The sequence below is a fragment of the Salmo salar genome, chromosome ssa05 (assembly GCF_905237065.1).
Source record: "Salmo salar chromosome ssa05, Ssal_v3.1, whole genome shotgun sequence".
In the NCBI taxonomy this organism is placed as follows: Eukaryota; Metazoa; Chordata; class Actinopteri; order Salmoniformes; family Salmonidae; genus Salmo; species Salmo salar.
In genome coordinates, this window is record NC_059446.1 from 46,076,575 (window position 1) to 46,100,721 (window position 24,147).

Below are 24,147 nucleotides of genomic sequence, written 5' to 3' on the forward strand. Positions count from 1 at the left end.
AGGCCTCTACATTAGGGTATAATGACCATATGGCTGCATTCCTCCAGAAGGGCTGAGGGGTGCTGCATGGAGATCACAAGCTCTTCAACTGGGGCTCCTGAGTGGCACAGCGGTCTAAGGCACTGCATATCAGGGTAAGAGGTGTCACTGCACTCCCTGGTTCAAATCCAGGCTGCATCATATCTGGCCGTGATTGGGAGTCCCATAGGGCAGTACACAATTGGCCCAGCATTGCTGGGGTAGGCGGTCATTGTAAATAACAATTTGTTCTTAACTGACTTGCCTAGTTAAATAAAGGTCAAATAAAAATGGGCTTATGCCAGACTTAGCCTTTGTTTAACCCCTCCCTTGTTAATTTCAAAGTCCATATGTTCATGAACCGATTTATATAAACTATTTTAAATTCATATTAACCCCTCCTACAGAATATGCTTTGGCAAGATTTTGAGTTATTAAATACATTTAAAAATATTCTATGAAAAAAATGTGAGTGGCAAAGACTGCAGTGGTCATACGTAACTCATAGATTCACCAAACATCTATTTTTATTATTCTGTTTCATTATTACTGGTAGATACTACTGGTTATGACTGCAGACAAATCCTAGAGAATGGTATGGTGCAATATTGATAGTCATGTTTTGATAAGGTGCATGCATGGGGATGTACACGTCACCCAGATATGCCCATGCTATAGTGATACATCTAGAGGACTGAAACTTCACTGTTTTAGGCATAACACAGCCTAATGCTATCTAGACTTAAACTGGCAAACAAATCCATTACATGATCTACCTAAATGTGAAGTAAATTCAGCTGACGAGTAATAGAAAATTGAGACTTTTAACTTGAAAACGTCCAGGATATCTCTTTCCGGTTTCCCTGACTTCCGTTTTTTTATGCTGCGTTATGCTTGTTTGCATAGCACTCCTCACAAGCTGTTTGGTGTACTTTTTTTGTTGTTGGTGAGATGAAACTGCCAAAACTCTGAAAGGTATTTTTGTAGGTCAGAATTGCAAGACAAGATTTGTTCGTCCATAATCGTAACATGGTGTTTGTATGTTCAGATGAAATTTCACGTTTACGTTTCATGCATGGTTTTTCTTACAATCCTAATAATTTACGTATGGATTTTCTTACGATCCTAACGATACGTACGTTATACCTTTTTGCAGCTATCTGGCTCAATGAAAATATCTGGAGAAATTCACAAACGAAGATGGCGGTGCAAGAGACAGCTGCCCAACTCTCCATGTCTCTGAAGGTTCAAGAATATCCCACTTTGAAGGTTTGAAAATGCTTATTTGAACGAATATCGAGACGAATCGATCATGATGCAGGCACGAGCTTCAGATTTGTCAAACTAGGCACTAATTTCGATTATTTGGATGACTAACTAACGTTAACTAGCGACGCCAGGGGGCAAGTTGGTTAATTAAAAAACGGCTGATGTCAGATGGTGAAGGTTAATGCGAACAGATTTGATGGTGTGGTCAGATACACCAATCTGAACCTATTAGTTGATAGTCAATTATAGAGACGATTGGGGGTTATTTACTAACTTTGTTAGTTAAACAGATAATTTCGTAGTCATTAATTTTGCTAGCCAGCCAGTTTAGCCTAGCTAGGTATCAACATAGCTGATTAACTAGCAAACTTTAACTAAGTTAACGTTACCTGGTTCTCCGTCGATATTCTTCTGTGGCGTGGGAAGTCACCTATTCATAGCTAACAATTTGCTGTCTTAAATAAATGTAGCTACGTTAGTTAACTAGCTAATAGAGACATGTAACGTTAGCTATTCACGTTTGTTTCCAAATTCACCATAGCTAGTGAAATCAACATGGCATGAAGGGTCGTCACCAGCTGCGAGGTAGTTAGCTCTCTAGTAAATCCAAAGCAACATGATGCATACTAGTCAGTTGATCGTTTGTAGCTGTATAATTATGTTATGTACGTGACTAGTAGCTATAGCAAGATTGCGCTAGCTAGATTGCTCGATAGGGAAAAAGCGCTATGTCCTCAAGGTACTACCTCAATATGGCTGAGAAGATTCAGTCTGCAGCCATATCACACTGCGACACTATTGGTCTGTGGCTGCTGCCATACTGCTAATATTTGCTTTGTTAGTGGCCATTTTATCAGAATAGTAATTTAATTCATTAAGGGTTGCAAGAGTAGTTGTATGCCATTTGAGTAGATATGTTAGCATAATTAGACGGTTTTGTAAGATTGCAGTTCTGTGATGATGCCTTAGTGATTGGTTGGAAAGTGTCATATTGGAGGATATGTTCTCAAGTTATGGGCCAAATAATTGGAAACTTCAGCCAAAGAATGATTATTAGATGGTCAGAATGTACTACCGAAACCACCTCACTTAGGTTTTGCATTGTTCATTTGTACAGGTACCATATGAAACTCTGAACAAGCGCTTCAGAGCTGCACAGAAGAACATTGACCGGGAGACGAGTCACGTAACCATGGTGGTGGCAGAGCTGGAGAAGACCCTCAGCAGTTTCCCAGTGGTGGATTCTGTGGTGTCCCTTCTGGATGGGGTGGTGGAGAAGCTCAGTGCCCTGAAGAGAAAGGTAGGTTCACCCAGTTGCTCTCAGAACAATTAGAATTGGAATGTTGCTGTGCATTTTTCATTTTGTTTTTATGGTATTCCTCCTCCAACCCCAGATAGCTTAGCTACTGCTATTTCAGGGAGAATTTCTGAAAATAAGCCAACTTTACATGTTTTCAAATCCAAGCACATGTCAAATACTGTATGTTTATTGAGCGATTTCCAAGACAGAATAATGATTCATCATCATGAAAGTTAGTAGAAAAATATAGCAGTAAAATACAATACAAAGAGAGGACCCAGCAAGAGCAGAGATACTGCATGTTGTAAGTATACAAAATCTAAATGGTAGATGTTGTGTAGGCTGCTGAGTCCATCCAGGCTGAGGATGAGAGTGCTAAGCTGTGTAAGCGGAGGATTGAACACCTGAAGGAACATAGCAGCGACCAGCCAGCAGGCGTCAACGTCTGGAAGAAGAAACGAATGGACCGCATGATGGTAGAACACTTGCTGCGGTGTGGCTATTACAACACAGCGGTCAAACTGGCACGGCAAAGTGGCATTGAGGTGCATCCCACTTCTATCTGTCAACATGTCATCTTATACATGGAAGCTACAATCGAGTTCCTTATTCCTTACAGAAAGTGACTTCTGTGGTATCTCAAATTGCTTGTAGAGCTCCTAGTATTTCAATTGCTTAGAGAACTACGTGTGCTGTCTCTATTTGACATAACCCCGCTTTCCAGGACCTGGTCAACATTGAGATGTTCCTCACAGCCAAAGAGGTGGAGGAGTCACTGGAGCGACAGGAAACAGCCACCTGTTTGGCCTGGTGCCATGACAACAAATCACGCCTCCGCAAGATGAAGGTGAGCCAGGGGATTATGCCATGTCTGTTAGTAGATCACAATGGCAGTGTCTCATACATTACGTTGTATATGAACTCATTGATGCTTCTCCTTCCAGAGCTGCTTGGAGTTTAGCCTGCGAATCCAGGAGTTTATCGAGCTCATCCGACAGAACAAGCGCATGGACGCTGTCAGGTAGGAATCTGTTTATACTGCCATAGCACATCCTATATTAAAATATTCAGGTTAATGTTGAAACATGTATTCATAGTTGAAATGAGAACAATCATGTACCATGTTTTTCACAGACATGCGCGGAAGCACTTCAGCCAAGCGGAGGGGGGTCAGCTGGACGAAGTGCGGCAGGTTATGGGCATGCTGGCGTTCCCCTCAGACACCCATATCTCCCCTTATAAGGTAATACCATAGTAGTGATCTCTAGTGTGTATCTCGCATATGCCTCCTTTGTTGGGTTAAATGCGGAAGACACATTTCAGTTGAATACATTCAGTGTTACAACTGACTAGGTATCCCCCTTCCTTACAATCACAATTCGATACGCATCTAGATATATGGACTCCGATACAGGAATTATACTTTTAATTTGAAACTATTTGATGCGGTTCGAAATGATTCAATGCATTAACAATTGTTGCATGAACACATTAATTTTTCACACTAAATTAATATCTTATGCTCATGGAGCTCAGGAGCTGAGCTGGGTCTGTCTTAGCTGACTTCTCTGAGCTGTGTGTGTGTGAGAATGATGTAGTGTGTGAGCTGAGCCATAGGGCAGACTGAGCATCTACCACTATTGAATTGGGGGTGGGCGCAACGAGAGTGCTCGCTTGCTCCCTAAAAAGACGTTCGTATGAAAAGAAAGAGGAGGAAAAGTGGCATTATTACCCCGGTACAGTAGAGGGGGATGAGCTGGTAATAGCCATCTACGGCCAAACAAGGAAGACACGTGCTGGAGAATAAGACTACACAGAGAGACACTTGACTGGCGTTGTGCAAATTCCCGGGATCTAGATATGCTGTACAAAGCAACACATGATAGGCGAGATACGGAGACTGAGAAGATGCTCGCTACATGTTCACAATTGTGGATGTAGGGGTATATGGCCGAGAGAATTATGGTGAGTGTTTCAAGAGTTAATTTGGGTCCAAACTGCTGCAGAAGACCCTCGATTTATCCACCGCAAGCTATCCTGCCAGGTACCACAATGCCAAGTTCTTATGTTTTCCTGGGAGATAGCATCCCCCTACATGAGAACTGCATGCACCCTTATTCAGGTATGTTGATAATAGCATGTTGGAAACAGTTTCACTTTTTCTGTTTCTAATTTCCCTTGTTAATGCATGCTTGTATTCACCTCTATATGAGAACTGCCATTTTATCAAGGCGTTTGGAGTATGGTTTCTGGAAAATGGTATGGTGTTTTTGTTTACAATATGTGTATTATCTTGTTACCTCTCACTCACAGGTGTCCGTCTAAATGAACCTGAGGGTACCTGAAACTACCGCCACTCTTTGTCGGAGAGTCAGATAATGCATTCAGGATCATGGCTGCTAGGATGAGGATTCTTGTTTGCCTAATCGAGTTTACCCCTGAAAAGGCTAAGGGCTTCTGTTGCCCTCCAGAACTACCTGTCCTCCACAGAATAAGCTCATGAGCCAAACGCAAGAATCGTGGCTCCCTCTTTTGTTGACACCCCCTCCCTTCTGGCAACTACCAACCTGGAGAGTGGAAGAGGGTTGTCCCCTGACACAACCATCTTGAAGAGCCAGTGTGACATGGCTTGCAAGTTAAACAAGTGGGAAGCTCTTCCATAGCAGGAAGACATGGTTAGGAGAGGACAACTCAGCCCAAGGCCATCAATGATGCATAATAGATCTTTGTTTGGACTTCTCACATACACGCCCCTTGATGGATGCATAGACTCAGTTATTTGTGTGCACTGTGAACCAAAGTACTTTGTACTACAATGTGGAGTTTTATTCTTGTTAATAAAATGAAGCCTGATGTCTGTGTGGGGTAATTTCGATTATATTGAACTACGCCACAAGTAGAAGGAAGCCTGAAAAGTCTGTGGCACACAGCTCTTCTGTACTTTGTCAGCACTTTATGTTAAAATATAATGCATTGAAGCACCTTGTATTGAGATAAAGAAATGCCAACAGCTTTTTCAGCACACAAAAATAAACCTTTATTTTTGCTTCTGGGCTTTGAAAGTAAACCACAATACAAATATTAATGAGCACTAGAAATATTTTAGGGAAATGAGTAAAACAGTGTCTGCTATGAACAGACATGTAAACGAGTGTCTGGAATAAAATGAAAGTGTCTATTGTCTTGACTCTTGAGATGTCTGAACATCAACAGAACAAGTTGTTCATTTCACTGTGGTCCCGGTTGTTCGGTCCATGTCCTCCTGAGGTCATGCACGAACTCATGCAGCTGGTGATTGAATTCCTGGAGTTTTGGTAGGAATTCATCCATGAAATCAGCTATAGGTACAGGGCCCTGTGGAGAGGATGCGAAGAGGGGGGGTGGGGAATTAGGAGTGTCTGGAGGAGGAAAAAGGATGAGAGGAAAGGTGATCCATAATGGATAGGTTGAAATTATATTATGTATTTACCTCTGGTACAAGCTGGTGGCTCGGTGCATGACGTACTCCACATCTTGACATCTGTCTTCAATGCCTTCGAGTCTGCAGCTCTTTTCTTCCTTCTCACACCCTTGCTGCTGCTCTGGCATTTGGGAGGTGCAAGCCAGTGGAGAAGGTACTGGAGGTGATAGGATAGAGCTTCCCAGGATCTGAATGGAGATTGTTTCAAATTGTGCATGCTAGCTCAGTGTGGGAGATGGGCTAGGGGCCTATAACCAGTCACTACTGGGAGCAGAGGTAGTGCTTGGGGCCGGTGAACAACCAGGTACGGTCCATTCACTGGTGTTTGTTCCTTGAAAAATAAAGTAGATGGCTATTTAGTACACATGATCAATAAACATCAAATATCATGAATCGAGACAATAGACTATATACTGTTGCCAACGTTTGAGCAGAGTTCAGTAGGCCTGGCCTAGCTACTCAACTCTGCTCAAACGTTTGCAACATTTTGACTGGTTGGACCTTGCTACAAAACTTTGACTTCGGTGTTACCAATTTTGAAGCTTATGATTTTCTTTCTCTGATAAAATGATATTTGTTAAAGTCGTAAAGATCTTTAGTTAGATGGCTTGTTTTCTCTGCTGCTAGGCTAGCTAGCCACTAGCCAGCCAAGTAGCTAGCGCTAGCTTTTGTTAGCAAAACATGGCTACTCTTCTTGTCGACTACAATGGAAAATACAACAACATAGCTCATTCTTTTGTGAAGACCGCATTTTGCTTTCAGTCTTCCCATGCTTCACGTGCCAAACAAGCAGGCAGCATCTCCACGGCCAGCATCTCCACTGCGATCCTTGTTTCTTTGCCTTGAACTTGTCGCTAACCCTACTCCACTTTTTCGAATAAGTGGTTGGGTCGGACCCGAGCATGCTCCGAAATCTCTAAATGAATTGGCGTTTACATGCTGGTCTTTATATAATGCATGTATGGCTAGAATCGTATTGGTGAAGGTACTTCTCTACCTCCTGTCAATCGATGCTTGAAGTTGTCGTTCGCCATGTTAATCGTCAAGAAGAATAAATTCGCATCACCCCTACAGTTGACCAATCACGGACGAAGAGGCGTAGACTTCGGCTCTCAAAGTTAGGTTGGCCTTGAGAAAGGAAAGTGTGCCTGAACAGTCGACAAAACCCTAGCCAAAAAACAAAATGAAGGAAAAGGTCCCAAAATACATAAACTGTTTCGGTTGGGAAGCATGCAGCGGTCTTAACATTCTTCATATTTTCAAGCATGGTGGTGGCTGCATCATGTTATGGGTATGCTTGTCATCGGCAAGAACTAGGTAGTTTTTTAGGATAAAAAAACAACAGAGTAGAGCTAAGCAAAGGCAAAACGCTAGAGGAAAACCTGGTTGCCTGCTTTCCAATAGGCACCAGTAGGGAAATCCACCTTTTTGGCAGGACAATAACCCCCCCCAAAAAAAAATAAAATAAAGATATGCCAAATATACACTGGAGTTTCTTAGCAAGATGACAAGGAATGTTCCTGAGTGGCCTAGTTACAGTTTTGACTTAAAGTAACAGTCAAAAGTTTAGACACACCTACTCGTTAAAGGGTTTCTTTATTTTTACTATTTTCTACATTGTAGAATAGTGAAAACATCAAAACTATGAAGTAACACATATAGAATCATGTAGCAACCTAAAAAGTGTTAAACAAATACATATATTTTAGATTATTCAAAGTAGCCACCCTTTGCCTTGATGACAGCTTTGCACATTCTTGGCATTCTCTCAACCAGCTTCACCTAGAATGCTTTTCCAACAGTCTTGAAGGAGTTTCCACATATGCTGAGCACTTGTTGGCTGCTTTTCCTTCACTCTGCAGTCCAACTCATCCCAAACCATCTCAATTGGGTTGAGGTTGGTTGATTGTGGAGGCCAGGTCATCTGATGCAGCACTCCATCATGTGCCTTCTTGGTAAAATAGCTCTTACACAGCCAGGAGGTGTGTTGGGTCATTGTCCTGTTGAAAAACAAATGATAGTCCCACTAAGCGCAAATCAGATGGGATGCCGTATCGCTGCAGAATGCTGTGGTAGCCATGCTGGTTAAGTGTGCCTTAATCACTGACAGTGTCACCAGCAGAGCATCCCCACACCATCACACCACCAGTAGGATTTCATCAAGGATCTCTCTGTACTTTGCTCCGTTCATCGTTCCCTCGATCCTGACTAGTCTCCCAGTCCCTGCCGCTGAAAAACATCCCCACAGGATGATGATGCTGCCACCACCATGCTTCACCAAGGATCTCTCTGTACTTTGGGATGCTGCCAGGTTTCCTCCAAACGTGGCGCTTGGCATTCAGGCCAAAGAGTTCAATCTTGGTTTCATCAGAGCAGAGAATCTTGTTTCCCCATGTTCTGAGTCCTTTAGGTGCCTTTTGGCAAACTGTAAGATGGCTGTCATGTGCCTTTTACTGAGGAGTGGCTTCTGTTTGTCCACTCTACCATAAAGGCTGGTTGGAGGAGTGCTGCAGAGATGGTTGTCCTCCCGGAAGGTTCTCCCATCTCCACAGAGGAACTCTGGAGCTCTGTCAGTGACCATTGGGTTCTTGGTCACCTCTCTGACCAAGGCCCTTCTCCCCCGTTTACTCAGTTTGGCTGGGCGGCCAGCTCTAGGAAGAGTCTTGGTGGTTCTAAACTTCTTCTATTTAAGAATGATGGAGGCCACTGTGTTCTTGGGGACCATCAATGCTGCAGACATTTTTTGGTACACTTCCCCAGATCTGTGCCTCGACACCATCCTGTCTCAGAGCTCTATATGGACAATTCCTTCGACCTCGTGGCTTGGTTTTTGCTCTGACATGCGCTGTTAACCTTGGGACCTTATATAGACAGGCCTCTCCAAATCATGTCCAATCAGTTGAATTACTCACAGGTGGACTCCAAGTTGTAGAATCATCTCAAGGATGATCAATGGAAACAGGATGCACCTGAGCTCAATTTCGAGTCTCATAGCAAAGAGTCTGAATGCTTATGTAAATAAGGTATTTCTGTTTTAAATGCTTTATACATTTGCAAAAATGTAAAAAATATTTTATATTGGGAACCTGGCAGTAGAAAAGTCCCAATCAGCAGTTAAGATGTACAATCAGCAGGATGTGAGTTGTGGCTACTCCGGTAGCCTACCACAGCTCTGCCGGTAAAACACAATTTTCTACAGGGCATTTGGTAACAATGACCCAGGAAATTACATTAGTTGTCCCTCAATTAATAAAGCCTATGACTTAATATTGCGAAAACCAATTTACAAACATCTGAAGGTGCCGCGCAGCTGCGTCTCCCGCACTGTGAGCACAGTTATCTGAGTTGTAGGTCAATGTCATACGCAGTTACATGCATAAAAGTGTGTTCGGCTGAAGGAGAGAATGCATCAATTCAGTCAGAAAAGATTAGAGTTATTTTCGGAATAAGACAGAAAAAAGAGTCGGTTTTCTTACTGATGCATGCTTAATTTGGATCGGGACCGATGCGTATCTGTGAATCGTTAAATCCCTACTTTGTGTATGTCAAAATACTGTAGACCCATGATCTGTATACATCTGGCCCTTCTTTGGACACTGTTAACCTCCAAACTAGCTTCAATGCCATACAACATTCCTTCCGTGGCCTCCAACTGCTTTTAAACGCTAGTAAAACTAAATGCATGCTCTTCAACCGAATGCTGCCCGCACCCGCCCGCCCGACTAGCATCACTACTCTGGAAGGTTCTGACTTAGAATATGTGGACAACTACAAATACCTAGGTGTCTGGTTAGACTGTAAACTCTCCTTCCAGACTCACATTAAGCATCTCCAATCCAAAATTAAATCTAGAATCGGCATCCTATTTCGCAACAAAGCCTCCTTCACTCATGCTGCCAAACATACCCTCGTAAATCTGACTATCCTACCGATCCTTGACTTTGGCGATGTCATTTACAAAATAGCCTCCAACACTCTACTCAGCAAACAGGATGTAGTCTATCACAGTGCCATCCGTTTTGTCACCAAAGCCCCATATACTAACTTTAAGCATCAGCTGTTAGAGCAGTTTACTGATCACTGTACCTGTACACAGCCCATCTGTAAATAGCACACCCAACTACCTCATCCCCACATTGTTAGTTATCGTTTTGCTCTTTTGCACCCCAGTATCTCTACTTGCACATTATCATCTGCACATCTATCACTCCAGTGTTAATGCTAAATTGTAATTATTACAATTACATTACATTATTATTATTTATTGCCTTACCTCCCTAATCTTCTACATTTGCACACACTGTACATAGATTTTTCTATTGTGTTATTGACTGTACGTTTGTTCATGTGTAACTCTTGTGTTGTTGTTTTTGTCGCACTGTTCTGCTTTAGCTTGGCCAGGTCGCAGTTGTGAATGAGAACTTGTTCTCAACTAGCCTACCTGGTTAAATAAAGGTTAAATTAAAAAAATATGGTCTGATTATCTCTTTGTCAATCAACCCTCACAGGATCTCCTGGATCCAGCCCGCTGGAAAATGCTGATCCAACAGTTCAGATACGACAACTACAGATTACATCAGCTGGGCAACAACTCTGTGTTTACCATCACACTCCAGGCCGGCTTGTCTGCTATCAAAACTCCGTATCCTTTCTGGTCACCGCTCTGTGCTCCTTAGTTTTGCTATTTCGGGCTGGAACATAATTTTTTATTTAATCAATCAATCAAATGTATTTATGGAGCTCTTTTTACAGTGGGGGAAAAAAGTATTTGATCCCCTGCTGATTTTGTACGTTTGCCCACTTACAAAGAAATGATCAGTCTATAATTTTAATGGTAGGTTTATTTGAACAGTGAGAGACAGAATAAGAACAAAAAAATCCAGAAAAACACATGTCAAAAATGTTATAAAATGATTTGCATTTTAATGAGGGAAATAAGTATTTGACCCCTCTGCAAAACATGACTTAGTACTTGGTGGCAAAACCCTTGTTGGCAATCACAGAGGTCAGACGTTTCTTGTAGTTGGCCACCAGGTTTGCACACATCTCAGGAGGGATTTTGTCCCACTCCTCTTTGCAGATCTTCTCCAAGTCATTAAGGTTTCGAGGCTGATGTTTAGCAACTCGGACCTTCAGCTCCCTCCACAGATTTTCTATGGGATTAAGGTCTGGAGACTGGCTAGGCCACTCCAGGACCTTAATGTGCTTCTTCTTGAGCCACTCCTTTGTTGCCTTGGCCGTGTGTTTTGGGTCATTGTCATGCTGGAATACCGATCCACGACCCATTTTCAATGCCCTGGCTGAGGGAAGGAGGTTCACACCCAAGATTTGACGGTACATGGCCCCATCCATCGTCCCTTTGATGCGGTGAAGTTGCCTGTTCCCTTAGCAGAAAAACACCCCCAAAGCATAATGTTTCCACCTCCATGTTTGACGGTGGAGATGGTGTTCTTGGGGTCATAGGCAGCATTCCTCCTCCTCCAAACACGGCGAGTTGAGTTGATGGGAAAGAGCTCCATTTTGGTCTCATCTGACCACAACACTTTCGCCAGTTGTCCTCTGAATCATTCAGATGTTCATTGGCAAACTTCAGATGGGCATGTACATGTATTCTTGAGCAGGGGGACCTTGCGGGCGCTGCAGGATTTCAGTCCTTCACGGCGTAGTGTGTTACCAATTGTTTTCTTGGTGACTATGGTCCCAGCTGCCTTGAGATCATTGACAAGATCCTCCCGTGTAGTTCTTGGCTGATTCTTCACCGTTCTCATGATCATTGCAACCCCACGAGGTGAGATCTTGCATGGAGCCCCAGGCCGAGGGATATTGACAGTTCTTTTGTGTTTCTTCCATTTGCGAATAATTGCACCAAATGTTGTCACATTCTCACCAAGCGTCTTGGCGATGGTCTTGTAGCCCAATACAGCCTTGTGTAGGTCTACAATCTTGTCCCTGACATCCTTGGAGAGCTCTTTGGTCTTGGCCATGGTGGAGAGTTTGAAATCTGATTGATTGATTGCTTCTGTGGACAGGTGTCTTTTTTACAGGTAACAAGCTGCGGTTAGGAGCACTCCTTTAAGAGTGTGCTCCTAATGTCAGCTCGTTACCTGTATAAAAGACACCTGGGAGCCAGAAATCTTTCTGATTGAGAGGGAGTCAAATACTTATTTCCCTCATTAACCTCTATGGGCTAGGTGGGACGCTAGCGTGCCACCCGTGGTGCACTCCATCAACAGCAGGTGCATTTCAAGAGCGGCAAATTTGAATCCAAATAAATGTCAAAATTCAAATTTTTCAAAAATACAACTATTTTACACCATTTGAAAGATAAACATCTCCTTAATCTAACCACGTTTTACGATTTCAAAAAGGTTTTACGGCGAAAGCATACATTTAGAGTATGTTAGGACAGTACATTTACAAGAGTTGTGTGTAATGTTTTGTCAAGTCAAAGACAGGGTTACCAAAACCATAAAACCAGCTAAAATGATGCACTAACCTTTTACAATCTCCATCAGATGACACTCCTAGGACATTATGTTAGACAATGCATGCATTTTTAGTTCTATCAAGTTCATATTTATATCCAAAAACAGCGTTTTACTATGGCATTGATGTTGAGGAAATCGTTTCCCTCCAATAACCGGCAGTCAAGTCAGCGTCACAAATTAAATAATTAAAATTAGAAAACATTGGTAAAATATTATATTGTCATTTAAAGAATTATAGATTTACATCTCTTGAACGCAATCAACTTGCCAGATTTAAAAATAACCTTACTGGGAAATCACACTTTGCAATAATCTGAGCACTGCGCCCAGAAAAATACGCGTTCGCGATACAGACTAGACGTCATGTTGGGGAGATCTAAAATCGAAAATACTATGTAAATAATCCATTACCTTTGATTCTCTTCATCAGATGTCACTTCCAGGTATCACAGGTCCATAACGAATGTAGTTTTGTTCAAAAAAGCTCATCATTTATGTCCAAAAATCTCCGTCTTGTTAGCACATGATCTAAGCCAGCCGGACTTCTCGTCATGAACGAGGGGAAAACATATATTTACGTTCGTTCAAACATGTCAAACGTTGTATAGCATAAATCATTAGGGCCTTTTTTAACCAGAACATGAATAATATTCAAGGTGGACGAATGCATACTCTTTTATAACGTATTGGAACGAGGGTACCCAACATGAACTCGCGCGCCAGGTGTCTAATGGGAGGGACATCATCGTTCCATGGCTCTTGTTCGGTCAGATCTCCCTCCAGAAGACTCAAAACACTTTGTAAAGGCTGGTGACATCTAGTGGAAGCAATAGGAAGTGCCAAAATATTCCTCAGCCCCTGTGTTTTTCAATGGGATAGGTTTAAAGTCAATACAACACATCAGGTATCCACGTCCTGTCAGAAAATGTCTCAGGGTTTTGCCTGCCAAATGAGTTCTGTTATACTCACAGACACCATTCAAACAGTTTTAGAAACTTTAGAGTGTTTTCTATCCATATATAATAAGTATATGCATATTCTAGTTACTGGGTAGGATTAGTAACCAGATTAAATCGGGTACATTTTTTTTATCCAGACGTGCAAATGCTGCCCCCTAGCCCTAACAGGTTAAAATGCAAATCAATTTATAACATTTTTGACATGCATTTTTCTGGATATTTTTGTTGTTATTCTGTCTCTTACTGTTCAAATAAACCTACCATTAAAATTATAGACTGATCCTTTCTTTATCAGTGGGCAAACGTACAAAATCAGCAGGGGATCAAATACTTTTTTCCCCCACTGTACATCAGCCGATGTTACAAAGTGCTATACAGAAACCCAGCCTAAAACCCCAAACAGCAACGATGCAGATGTAGAAGCACGGTGGCTAGGAAAATCTCCCTAGAAAGGCAGGAACCTAGGAAGAAACCTAGAGAGGAACCAGGCTATGAGGGGTGGCCAGTCCTCTTCTGGCTGTGCCGGGTGGAGATTATAACAGTACATGGCCAAGATGTTGAAACGTTCATAGATGGCCAGCAGGGTAAAATAATAATAATCACAGTGGTTGTAGAGGGTGCAACATGTCAGCACCTCAGGAGTAAATGTCAGTTGGCTTTTCATAGCCAATCATTCAGAGTTAGAGACTGCAGGTGCGGTAGAGAGAGAGTTGAAAACAGCAGGTCCGGGACAAGGTAGCACGTCCGGTGAACCGGTCAGGGTTCCATAGCCGCAGGCAGAACAGTTGAAACTGGAGCAGCAGCATGACCAGGTAGACTGGGGACAGCAAGGAGTCATCAGGCCAGGTAGTCCTGAGGCATGGTCCTAGGGCTCATGGCCTCTGAGAGAGAGAGAGAGCGAGAGAATTAGAGGGAGCTTACTTAAATTCACACAGGACACCGGATAAGACAGGAGAAATACTCCAGATATAACAGACTGACCCTAGCCCCCCGACACAAACTATTGCAGCATAATTACTGGAGGCTGAGACAGTAGGGGTTGGGAGACACTATGGCCCCGTCCGACTATACCCCCGGACATGGCCAACCAGGCAGGATATAACCCCACCCACTTTGCCAAAGCACAGCCCCCACACCACTAGAGGGATATCTTCAACCACCAACTTACTACCCTGAGACAAGGCAGAGTATAGCCCACGAAGATCTTCCCCACGGCACGAACTCAAGGGGGGGCGCCAACCCGAAAAGGAAGATCACGTCAGAGACTCAACCCACTCAAGTGACGCACCGCTCCTAGGGATGGCATGGAAGAGTGCCAGTGACTCAGCCCCGTAATAGGGTTAGAGGCAGAGAATCCCAGTGGCGAGAGGGAAACCGGCCAGGCGGAGACAGCAAGGGTGGTTCGTCGCTCCAGTGCCTTTCCGTTCACCTTCACACCCCTGGGCCAGACTACACTCAATCATATGACCAACTGAAGAGATGAGTCTTCAATAAAGACTTAAAGGTCGAGACCGAGTCTGCGTCTCTCACATGAATAGGCAGACCATTCCATAAAAATGGAGCTCTATAGGAGAAAGACCTGCCTCCAGCTGTTTGCTTAGAAATTCTAGGGACAATTGGGGGGCCTGCATCTTGTGACTGTAGCGTACGTGTAGGTATGTACGGCAGGACCAAATCGGAAACATAGATAGGAGCAATTCCATGTAGTGCTTTGTAGGTTAGCAGTTAAACCTTGAAATCAGCCCTTGCCTTAACAGGAAGCCAGTGAAGAGAGGCTAGCATGGGAGTAATATGATACATTATTTTTGGTTCTTGTCAAGATTCTTGCTTCCGTGTTTAGAACTAAATTAAGTTGATTTAGTGCTTTATCCGGGTAGCTGGAAAGTAGATCATTGCAGTAGTCTAATCTAGAAGTCACAAAAGCATGGATACATTTTTGGACAGAAAGTTTCAGATTTTTGCAATGTTACGTAGATGGAAAAAAGCTGTCCTTGAAACAGTCTTGATATGTTCGTCAAAAGAGAGATCTGGGTCCAGAGTAATGCCGAGGTCCTTTACAGTTTTTTTTAGACTACTGTACAGCCATCAAGATTAATTGTCAGATCCAACAAAAGATCTCTTTGTTTCTTGGGACCTAGAACTACCATCTCTGTTTTGTCCGAGTTTAAAGTAAAACATTTGCCGCCATCCACTACCTTCTGTCCGAAACACTGGCTTCCACGGAGGGCTATTTTGGGGCTTCACCATGTTTTATCGAAATGTACAGCTGTGTATTGTCCACATAGCAGTGAAAGTTAACATTATGTTTCCGAATGACATCACCAAGAGATAAACTATATAGTGAAAACAATAGGTCCTAAAACGGAACCTTGAGGAACACCGAAATTTACAAATTTGGGTTTCCAATCTCTTCAAAAGAATGTGGTGATTGATGGTATCAAAAGCAGCACTAAGGTCTAGGACCATGGGGACAGATGCAGAGCCTTGGTCTGACGCCATTAAAAGTTAATTTACCACCTTCACGAGTGCAGTCTCAGTGCTATGATGGGGTCTAAAACAAGACCGAAGCATTTCGTATACATTGTTAGTCTTCAGGAAGGCAGTGAGTTGCTGCGCAACAGCTTCTTCAAAATGTTTTGAGAGGAATGGCAGATGTGATATAGGCTGATAGTTTTTTATATTTTCTGGGTCAAGGTTTGGCTTTTTCAAGAGAGGCTTTATTACTGCCACTTTTAGTGAGTTTGGTTCACATCTGGTGGATAGGGAGGCGTTTATTATGTTCAACATAGGAGGGCCAAGCACAGGAAGCAGCTCTTTCATTGGTTTAGTTGGAATAGGTTCCAGTATGCAACTTGAAGGTTTAGAGGCCATGACTATTTTCATCAATGTGTCAAGAGATATAGTAATAAAAAACTTGAGTGTCTCCCTTGATCCTAGGTTCTGGCAGAGTTGTGCAGACTCAGGACAACTGATCTTTGGCGAAATACCTAACCCTAACCCAATCACATCAAGATTATGATCTGTGATTAGTTCATTGACTATAACTGCCTTGGAAGTGAGGGATCTAACATTAGGTAGCCCTATTTTGAGACGTGAGATATCACAATCTCTTTCAATAATGACAGGAATGGAGGAGGTCTTTATTCCAGTGAGATTGCTAAAGCGATCACTGCCATGTTTAGTTTTGCCCAACCTAGATCGAGGCACAGACACGGTCTCAATGGGGATAGCTGAGCAGACTACACTGACTGCTAGTGGCAGAATCCACTAAGCTGGCAGGTTGGCTGACATCCTGCTGCCTGGCCTGCACGTGGAGCTAGAGGAGTTAGAGCCCTGTCTATTTTCATAGATAAGATGAGAGCACCCCTCCAGCTAGGATGGAGCCCATCACTCCTCAGCAGGCCAGGCTTGGTCCTGTTTGTGGGTGAGTCCCAGAAAGAGGGCCATTTATCTACAAATTCTATCTTTTAGGTGGGGCAGAAAACAGTTTTCAACCAGCGATTGAGTTGTGAGACTCTGCTGTAGAGCTCATCACTCCCCCTAACTGGGAGGGGGCCAGAGACAATTACTCGATGCCGACACATCTTTCTAGTTGATTTACGTGCTGAGGCTATGTTGTGCTTGGTGACCTCTGACTGTTTCATCCTAACATCGTTGGTTCCGACGTGGATAACAATATCCCTATACTCTCTACTAGAGGTCGACCGATTATGATTTTTCAACGCCGATACCGATTATTGGCGGGCCCCAAAAAAATCCGATGCCGATTAATCAGCCGATTTTTTTCCCCTAAATGTATTTGTAATAATGACAATTACAACAATACTGATGAACACTTATTTTAACTTAATATAATACATCAATAAAATCAATTTAGCCTTAAATAAATAATGAAACATGTTCGATTTGGTTTAAATAATGCAAAAACAAAGTGTTGGAGAAGAAAGTAAAAGTGCAATATATACCATGTTAGAAAGCTAACATTTAAATTCCTTGCTCAGAACATGAGAACATATGAAAGCTGGTGGTTCCTTTTAACATGAGTCTTCAATATTCCCAGGTAAGAGGTTTTAGGTTGTAGTTATTATAGGAATTATAGGACTATTTCTCTCTATACGATTTGTATTTCATATACCTTTGACTATTGGATGTTCTTATAGGCACTTTAGTATTGCCAGTGTAACAGTATAGCTTCCGTCCCTCTCCTCGCTCCTACCTGGGCTCGAACCAGGAACACATCGACAACAGCCACCCTCGAAGCAGCGTTACCCATGCAGAGCAAGGGACGTTTGAAACGCGATTAGCTAGCCATTTCACATGGGTTACACCAGCCTAATCTCGGGAGTTGATAGGCTGGAAGTCATAAACAGCGCAATGCTTGAAGCATTGCGAAGAGCTGCTGGCAAAACGAAAGTGCTGTTTGGATGTATGCTTACGAGCCTGCTGGTGCCTACCATCGCTCAGTCAGACTGCTTTATCAAATCATAGACTTAATTATAACATAATAACACACAGAAATACGAGCCTTAGGTCATTAATATGCTAGAATCCGGAAACTATCACGTTTATTCTTTCTGTGAAATACGGAACCGTTCCGTATTTTATCTAACGGGTGGCATCCCTAAGTCTAAATATTCCTGTTACATTGCACAACCTTCAATGTTATGTCATAATTACATAAAATTCTGGCAAATGAGTTCGCAACGAGCCAGGCGGCCCAAACTGTTGCATATACCCTGACTCTGCGTGCAATGAACGCAAGAGAAGTGACACAATTTCACCTGGTTAATATTGCCTGCTAACCTGGATTTCTTTTAGGTAAATATGCAGGTTTAAAAATATGTACTTCTGTGTATTGATTTTAAGAAAGGCATTGATGTTTATGGTTAGGTACATTCGTGCAACGATTGTGCTTTTTTCGTAAATGCGCTTTTGTTAAATCATCCCCCGTTTGGCGAAGTCGGCTGTCTTTGTTAGGAAGAAATAGTCTTCACAGTTCACAACGAGCCAGGCGGCCCAAACTGCTGCATATACCCTGACTCTGTTGCAAGAGAAGTGACACATTTTCCCTAGTTAAAATAAATTAATGTTAGCAGGCAATATTAACTAAATATGCATGTTTAACCTGTTAGGGCTAGGGGGCAGTATTGACACGGCTGGATAAAAAACATACCCGATTTAATCTGGTTACCACTCCTACCCAGTAACTAGAATATGCATATACTTATTACATATGGATAGAAAACACCCTAAATTTTCTAAAACTGTTTAAAAGGTGAATGTGAGTATAACAGAACTCAAATGGCAGGTTAAAACCTGAGAGATTCCTTTACAGGAAGTGGCCTGTCTGACCATTTCTTGAACTTCTTTTCCATCTCTATCATTTACTAAGGATCTCTGCTCTAACGTGACACTTCCCACGTCGTCCATAGGCGCTCAGAGCCCGGGAAAAAACAGAATGTCGTCATCCCAGCCCCAGGCTGAAACACATTATCGCCTTTCTCAAGTGGCCGATCAAGGGACACTGGGCTTATGCGCGTGACCCCGACCGCCCCCGCCTTTGGGATTTTTTCCTCTGTTTGCCGAAAAGGAGATTCCCTGTCGGAATATTATCGCTTTTCTACGAGAAAAATGTCGTAAAAATTGATTTTAAACAGCGGTTGACATGCTTCGAAAGTACGGTAATGGAATATTTAGAATTTTATTGTCACGAATTGCGCCATGCGCGCGACACTTCTTTACTATTTCGGATAGTGTCTGGAACGCATACGAACAAAACGCCGCTATTCGGATATAACGATGGATTATTTTGGACCAAACCAACATTTGTTATTAAAGTAGCAGTCCTGGGTGTGCATTCTGACGAAGACAACAAAAGGTAATCAAACTTTTATAATAGTAAATATGATTATGGTGAGTGCTAAACTTGCCGGGTGTCTAAATAGCGAGCCCGTGATGCCTGGGCTATGTACTTAGAATATTGCAAAATGTGCTTTCACCAAAAAGCTATTTTAAAATCGGACATATCGAGTGCATAGAGGAGGTCTGTATCTATAATTCTTAAAATAATTGAGAGGTTAAAATATATATTATTGTGTATTGATTTTAAGAAAGGCATTGATGTTTATGGTTAGGTACAAGTTGGAGCAACGTGTACCTAAGCGATTTTATGCAACGCAGGACAGGCTAGATAAACTAGTAATATCATCAACCATGTGTAGTTAACTAGTGATTATGATTGACTGATTGTTTTTTATAAGATACGTTTAATGCTAGCTAGCAACTTACCTTGGCTTCTTACTGCATTCGCGTAACAGGCAGGCTCCTCGTGGAGTGCAATGTAAAGCAGGTGGTTAGAGCGTTGGACTAGTTAACCGTGAGGTTGCAAGATTGAATCCCCGAGCTAACAAGGTAAAAATCTGTCGTTCTGCCCCTGAACAAGGCAGTTAAACCACCGTTCCTAGGCCGTCATTGAAAATAAGAATGTGTTCTTAACTGACTTGCCTAGTTAAATAAAGGTGTAAAGAAAGAAAAAAGAAAAAATCAGCCAAATCGGCGTCCAAAAATACCAATTTCCGATTGTTATGAAAACTTGAAATCGGCCCTAATTAATCGTCCATTCCGATTAATCGGTCGACCTCTACTCACAGTTTTAGCTTTAGCCAGCACCATCTTCAGATTAGCCTTAACATCAGTTGCCCTGCTCCCTGGTAAGCAGTGTATGACCGCTGGATGATTCTTTTTAAGTCTAATACTGCGTGTAATGGAGTCGCCAATGACTAGGGTTTTCAATTTGTCAGAGCTAATTTTGGGAGGCTTCAGCGTCTCAGACCCCATAACGGGTGGAAGAGAGACCAGAGAAGGCTTAGCCTCTGACTCCGACTCGTTGCTTAATGGGGAGAACCGGTTGAAAGTTTCTGTCGGCTGAATGAGCGACACCAGTTGAGCATTCCTACAGCATTTCCTTCCAGAAGCCATGAGAAAATTGTCCGGTTGCGGGGACTGTGCGAGGGGATTTATACTATTTTCTGTACTTATTTGTGGCACAGACGCTATTTCATCGTTTCCTACACTTAAATTACCCTTGCCTAGCGATTGCGTCTGAAGCTGGGCTTGCAGCACGGCTATCCTCACCATAAGGCGATTGTTCCTGTATATTATGAGTACAGCAACTGCAATTAGAAGGCATAATGTTAATGTTACTACTTAGCTTCGGCTGGTGGAGGTCCTGTAGAACCACGTCCAGATAAAGCGTCCGGAGTGAAAAAGTTGAATGAAACAAGTCGAGCGAGGGGAAAAATTCAAATATAAAACGGTAATTAAAATGTAAAAACTAAAGTTGGCAGGTAGCAAAGTAATGCTAGCAACAAAAACGCACACCAGCACTTAAACAAGTCCACAAGTTATTTATTTGACTAGGCAAATCAGTTAAGAACAAATTCTTATTTAGAATGACGGCCTACACCAGCCAAACCTGGACGACGCTGGGCCAATTGTGCGCCACCCTATGGGACTCCCAATCACGGCCGGTTGTGATAGAGCCTGGATTTGAATCAGGGTGTCTGTAGTGACGCCTCAAGCACTGAGATGCAGTGCCTTACACCGCTGCGCCACTTGGGAGCAGTGGTCTGTCGTCTGCTTTTTTTGCTGATGCGCTTTCTGTCTCCTTTTGGTTGTGATGGCAGACCTTATCCAAAACCGCACATCAGGGTACATAAGTCTTAAAAATGTGGCTCAATGTGTTCTGCCACAGACCTCCAGCTGTGAAGTAATGGAATGTAAAGCAAAATTATCAAATTTCAACCCTTAACCTTTCTGCTCCCAGTCAGTGCTATAAGGAAGATAGCACCTCTATAAACCCTGACTGCCCCGTGTGCAGCAAGTCCCTGAACAAACTGGCCCAGCCCCTGCCCATGGCACACTGTGCCAACTCCCGTCTGGTGTGCAAAATCTCTGGGGAGGTGATGAACGAGAACAACCCACCCATGATGCTGCCCAACGGCTATGTGTATGGATACAATGTGAGTCTCTACATCCCACACATTTTTTATTTACAATGGCAATGGAATAATATTAATTGTTTTCATTTATTATTGATGTTAATAATTTGTCCTTCCTTTTCTAGTCTCTTCTATCCATTCGCCAAGATGACAAGGTGATCTGCCCCAGAACCAAAGAAGTCTTCAACTTCTCTCAGGCTGAGAAGGTGTACATCATGTGATGGGGTGGATACTGGATCTCATGTGATGCATACACCTCTGCAGTGGATCCCCCAGCAGAGCCTCCAGCCCCCATGTGACTCAGCCAAACGCATCCCACAGCCCCCCCCCCCAACTTGCCAAACCTACCTCCCACTATGGAGAACAGGGCCAAAATCACCTTGGGCAGATTTGTGAAACTGGACTAATTAACAGACTTTTATATTTAAAGTGTTGATGTTCTGACTTTTATTTAACTTGTAGTCCAACCAGCAGTGTGGCGCATTATAACTCGGTGTTGCTACAATATGATAATAGGAGCTTATCTTTTGCCTTTTTACCTTAGATAAATCAGACTTACTTAAAATCAGAATAACAGGCTGATCACCTTGGTGTTTGCTACATGATGGCACTCATTTCATGATGCGCACAATTGACAATTTCTGTGTAGCCGTGTGTGTGTGGGGGGGGATAAATAGAAATACCTTGAAATTGGTAATATTGTGTTTGTCCCCCCCGTGAAATCTGATTGCAGATCTGGGACGATACACTTGAGAATGTAAATACTAGCGTGTTGATCATTTGTGTGCAGATTCAGGTCTTTCAAAATGTTATAGGAAACATTTTAAGAAAACTCCCCCTAGACCTTCCACTGGTCAGGCTTGAACAGTCTCACTGTTGTTGCTTGAAATATGGTATGGCAACCTTGTACACAGACCTAATGTAAACTCTACTACACTTTTGAGTATCATTGTGGATTTGTGTCTTACAAGGGAACATACCAGGTCTGCTCATCACCCGAAGTGGACCTTGACGAATGGTGTAACTTACAAAATACTTTTTTCAGAAGGATGGGTTAATTCATCAGTGTACTTTTGATATGTATTTATTTCAACAACTCTGACATAGTCAATTAGTATTTTGACTCTTAATTTCATACATATCTTTCAACGATGAACATTGCATTGTAATTAAAGAGAATCTTGATTATATTTTTTGCTCTTCATTTTGTATTATCTATTGCCGATTTTAAGACATTTTGTATGACTAACACAAATTGCTGCAGATTTCTCAAGGGGCTATAGTTGGTCCAAGGAGTTCCTTGAAATGTGCAAGGGTCACCTTAACATATGTTTCAGTACCTACCATCTCTCCCACCTTTTTTTTCCATCTTGGTTGGTTTCTTCTGAACTGTTTAGTATTGTTATTGTAGAGAGACTGTTTAGAAACTGATCATGCATGTTTATATTGGTAGGATAGATTAATTATTGATGATAAAATTGTTTTACTACATTTGGGTCCTGTCTTTCTTTCTGTCCACCCAACATCTCCATAGAAGTTAAAGTGCTGCTTTATCAGATTGAATATTACAGTGAGTTATGCATACCCAGATTAAATCAATGGCAATTGGCAACATAAACTACATGACCAAAAGCATGTGGACACCTGCTCTTTGAATATCTCATTCCAAAATCATGGGCATTAATATGGAGTTAGTCCTCCCTTTTTCTGCTATAACACTCTTCTGGGAAGGCTTTCCCTAGAACCAAATGTTGGAGGACTTGCTTCCATTCAGCCACAAGAGCATTAGTGAGGTCGGGCGATGGGCGATTAGGCCTGGCTCGCAGTCGACATTCCAATTCAGCCCAAAGATGTTCAATGTGGTTGAGGTCAGGGCTCTGCAATCCAGTCAAGTTCTTCCACACCGATCTCAACAAATCATTTCTGTATTTTTTTTTTTTTTTAATTGTCATTTAGCAGATGCTCTTATCCAGATGCTTTTTCATAAATTTCATTTCATGCATTTTTTTTTTGTTGTACTGGCCCCCCGTGGGAATCGAACCCACAACGCTGCCATTGCAAACACCATGCTCTACCAACTGAGCCACAGGGAAGGCCCACTTTGTGCACGGTGGCATTGTCAAGCTGAAACAGGAAAGGGCATTCCCCAAACTGTTGCCACAAGTTGGAAGCACATTGTCTAGGATGTCATTGTATGCTGTAGCATTAAGATTTGCCTTCACTGGAACTAAGGGGGCTTGCCCAAACCTTGAAAAACAGCCCCAGACCATTATTCCTCTTCCAAACTTTACAGTTGGCACTATGCATTGGGGCAGGTAGAGTTCTCCTGGAATCCGCCAAAGCCAGATTCATCTGTCGAACTGCCAGATGGTGAAGCGTGATTCATCACTCCAGAGAATGCCTTTCCACTGCTCCAGAGTCTAATGGCGGTGAACTTTACCACACTAGCTGACGCTTGGCATTGCACATGGGGATATTAGTCTGGTATGCGGCTGCTCAGCCATGGAAACCCACTTCATGAAGTTCCCGACGAACAGTTATTGTGCTGATGTTGCTTCCAGAGGCAGTTTGGAACTCAGTAGTGAGTGTTGCAACAGAGGACAGACGATTTTTACACGCTGCGCGCTTCAACAGTCCCGTTCTGTGAGCTTGT

The 24,147-nt window shown here is 42.6% G+C and overlaps 1 protein-coding gene across 2 annotated transcripts; it reads left to right on the forward strand.

Moving 5' to 3' along the window:
* The first annotated feature begins 686 nt into the window (after positions 1 to 686).
* LOC106604973 (E3 ubiquitin-protein transferase MAEA) lies at positions 687 to 22,983 on the forward strand. 2 transcript variants are annotated; one of them, XM_014200144.2, is made up of 10 exons: positions 687 to 993; positions 1,175 to 1,287; positions 2,405 to 2,587; positions 2,929 to 3,132; positions 3,312 to 3,434; positions 3,532 to 3,608; positions 3,722 to 3,830; positions 10,556 to 10,689; positions 21,320 to 21,515; positions 21,620 to 22,983. In XM_014200144.2, the coding sequence occupies exons 2-10, from the start codon at positions 1,219 to 1,221 to the stop codon at positions 21,713 to 21,715; spliced, it is 1,191 nt and encodes a 396-aa protein (XP_014055619.1). In that variant the 5' UTR covers positions 687 to 993; positions 1,175 to 1,218; the 3' UTR covers positions 21,716 to 22,983. The 2 variants fall into 2 exon arrangements, with proteins under 2 accessions (XP_014055619.1, XP_014055620.1); XM_014200145.2 differs by having other exon boundaries at positions 899 to 1,056.
* The last annotated feature ends 1,164 nt before the right edge of the window (positions 22,984 to 24,147 follow it).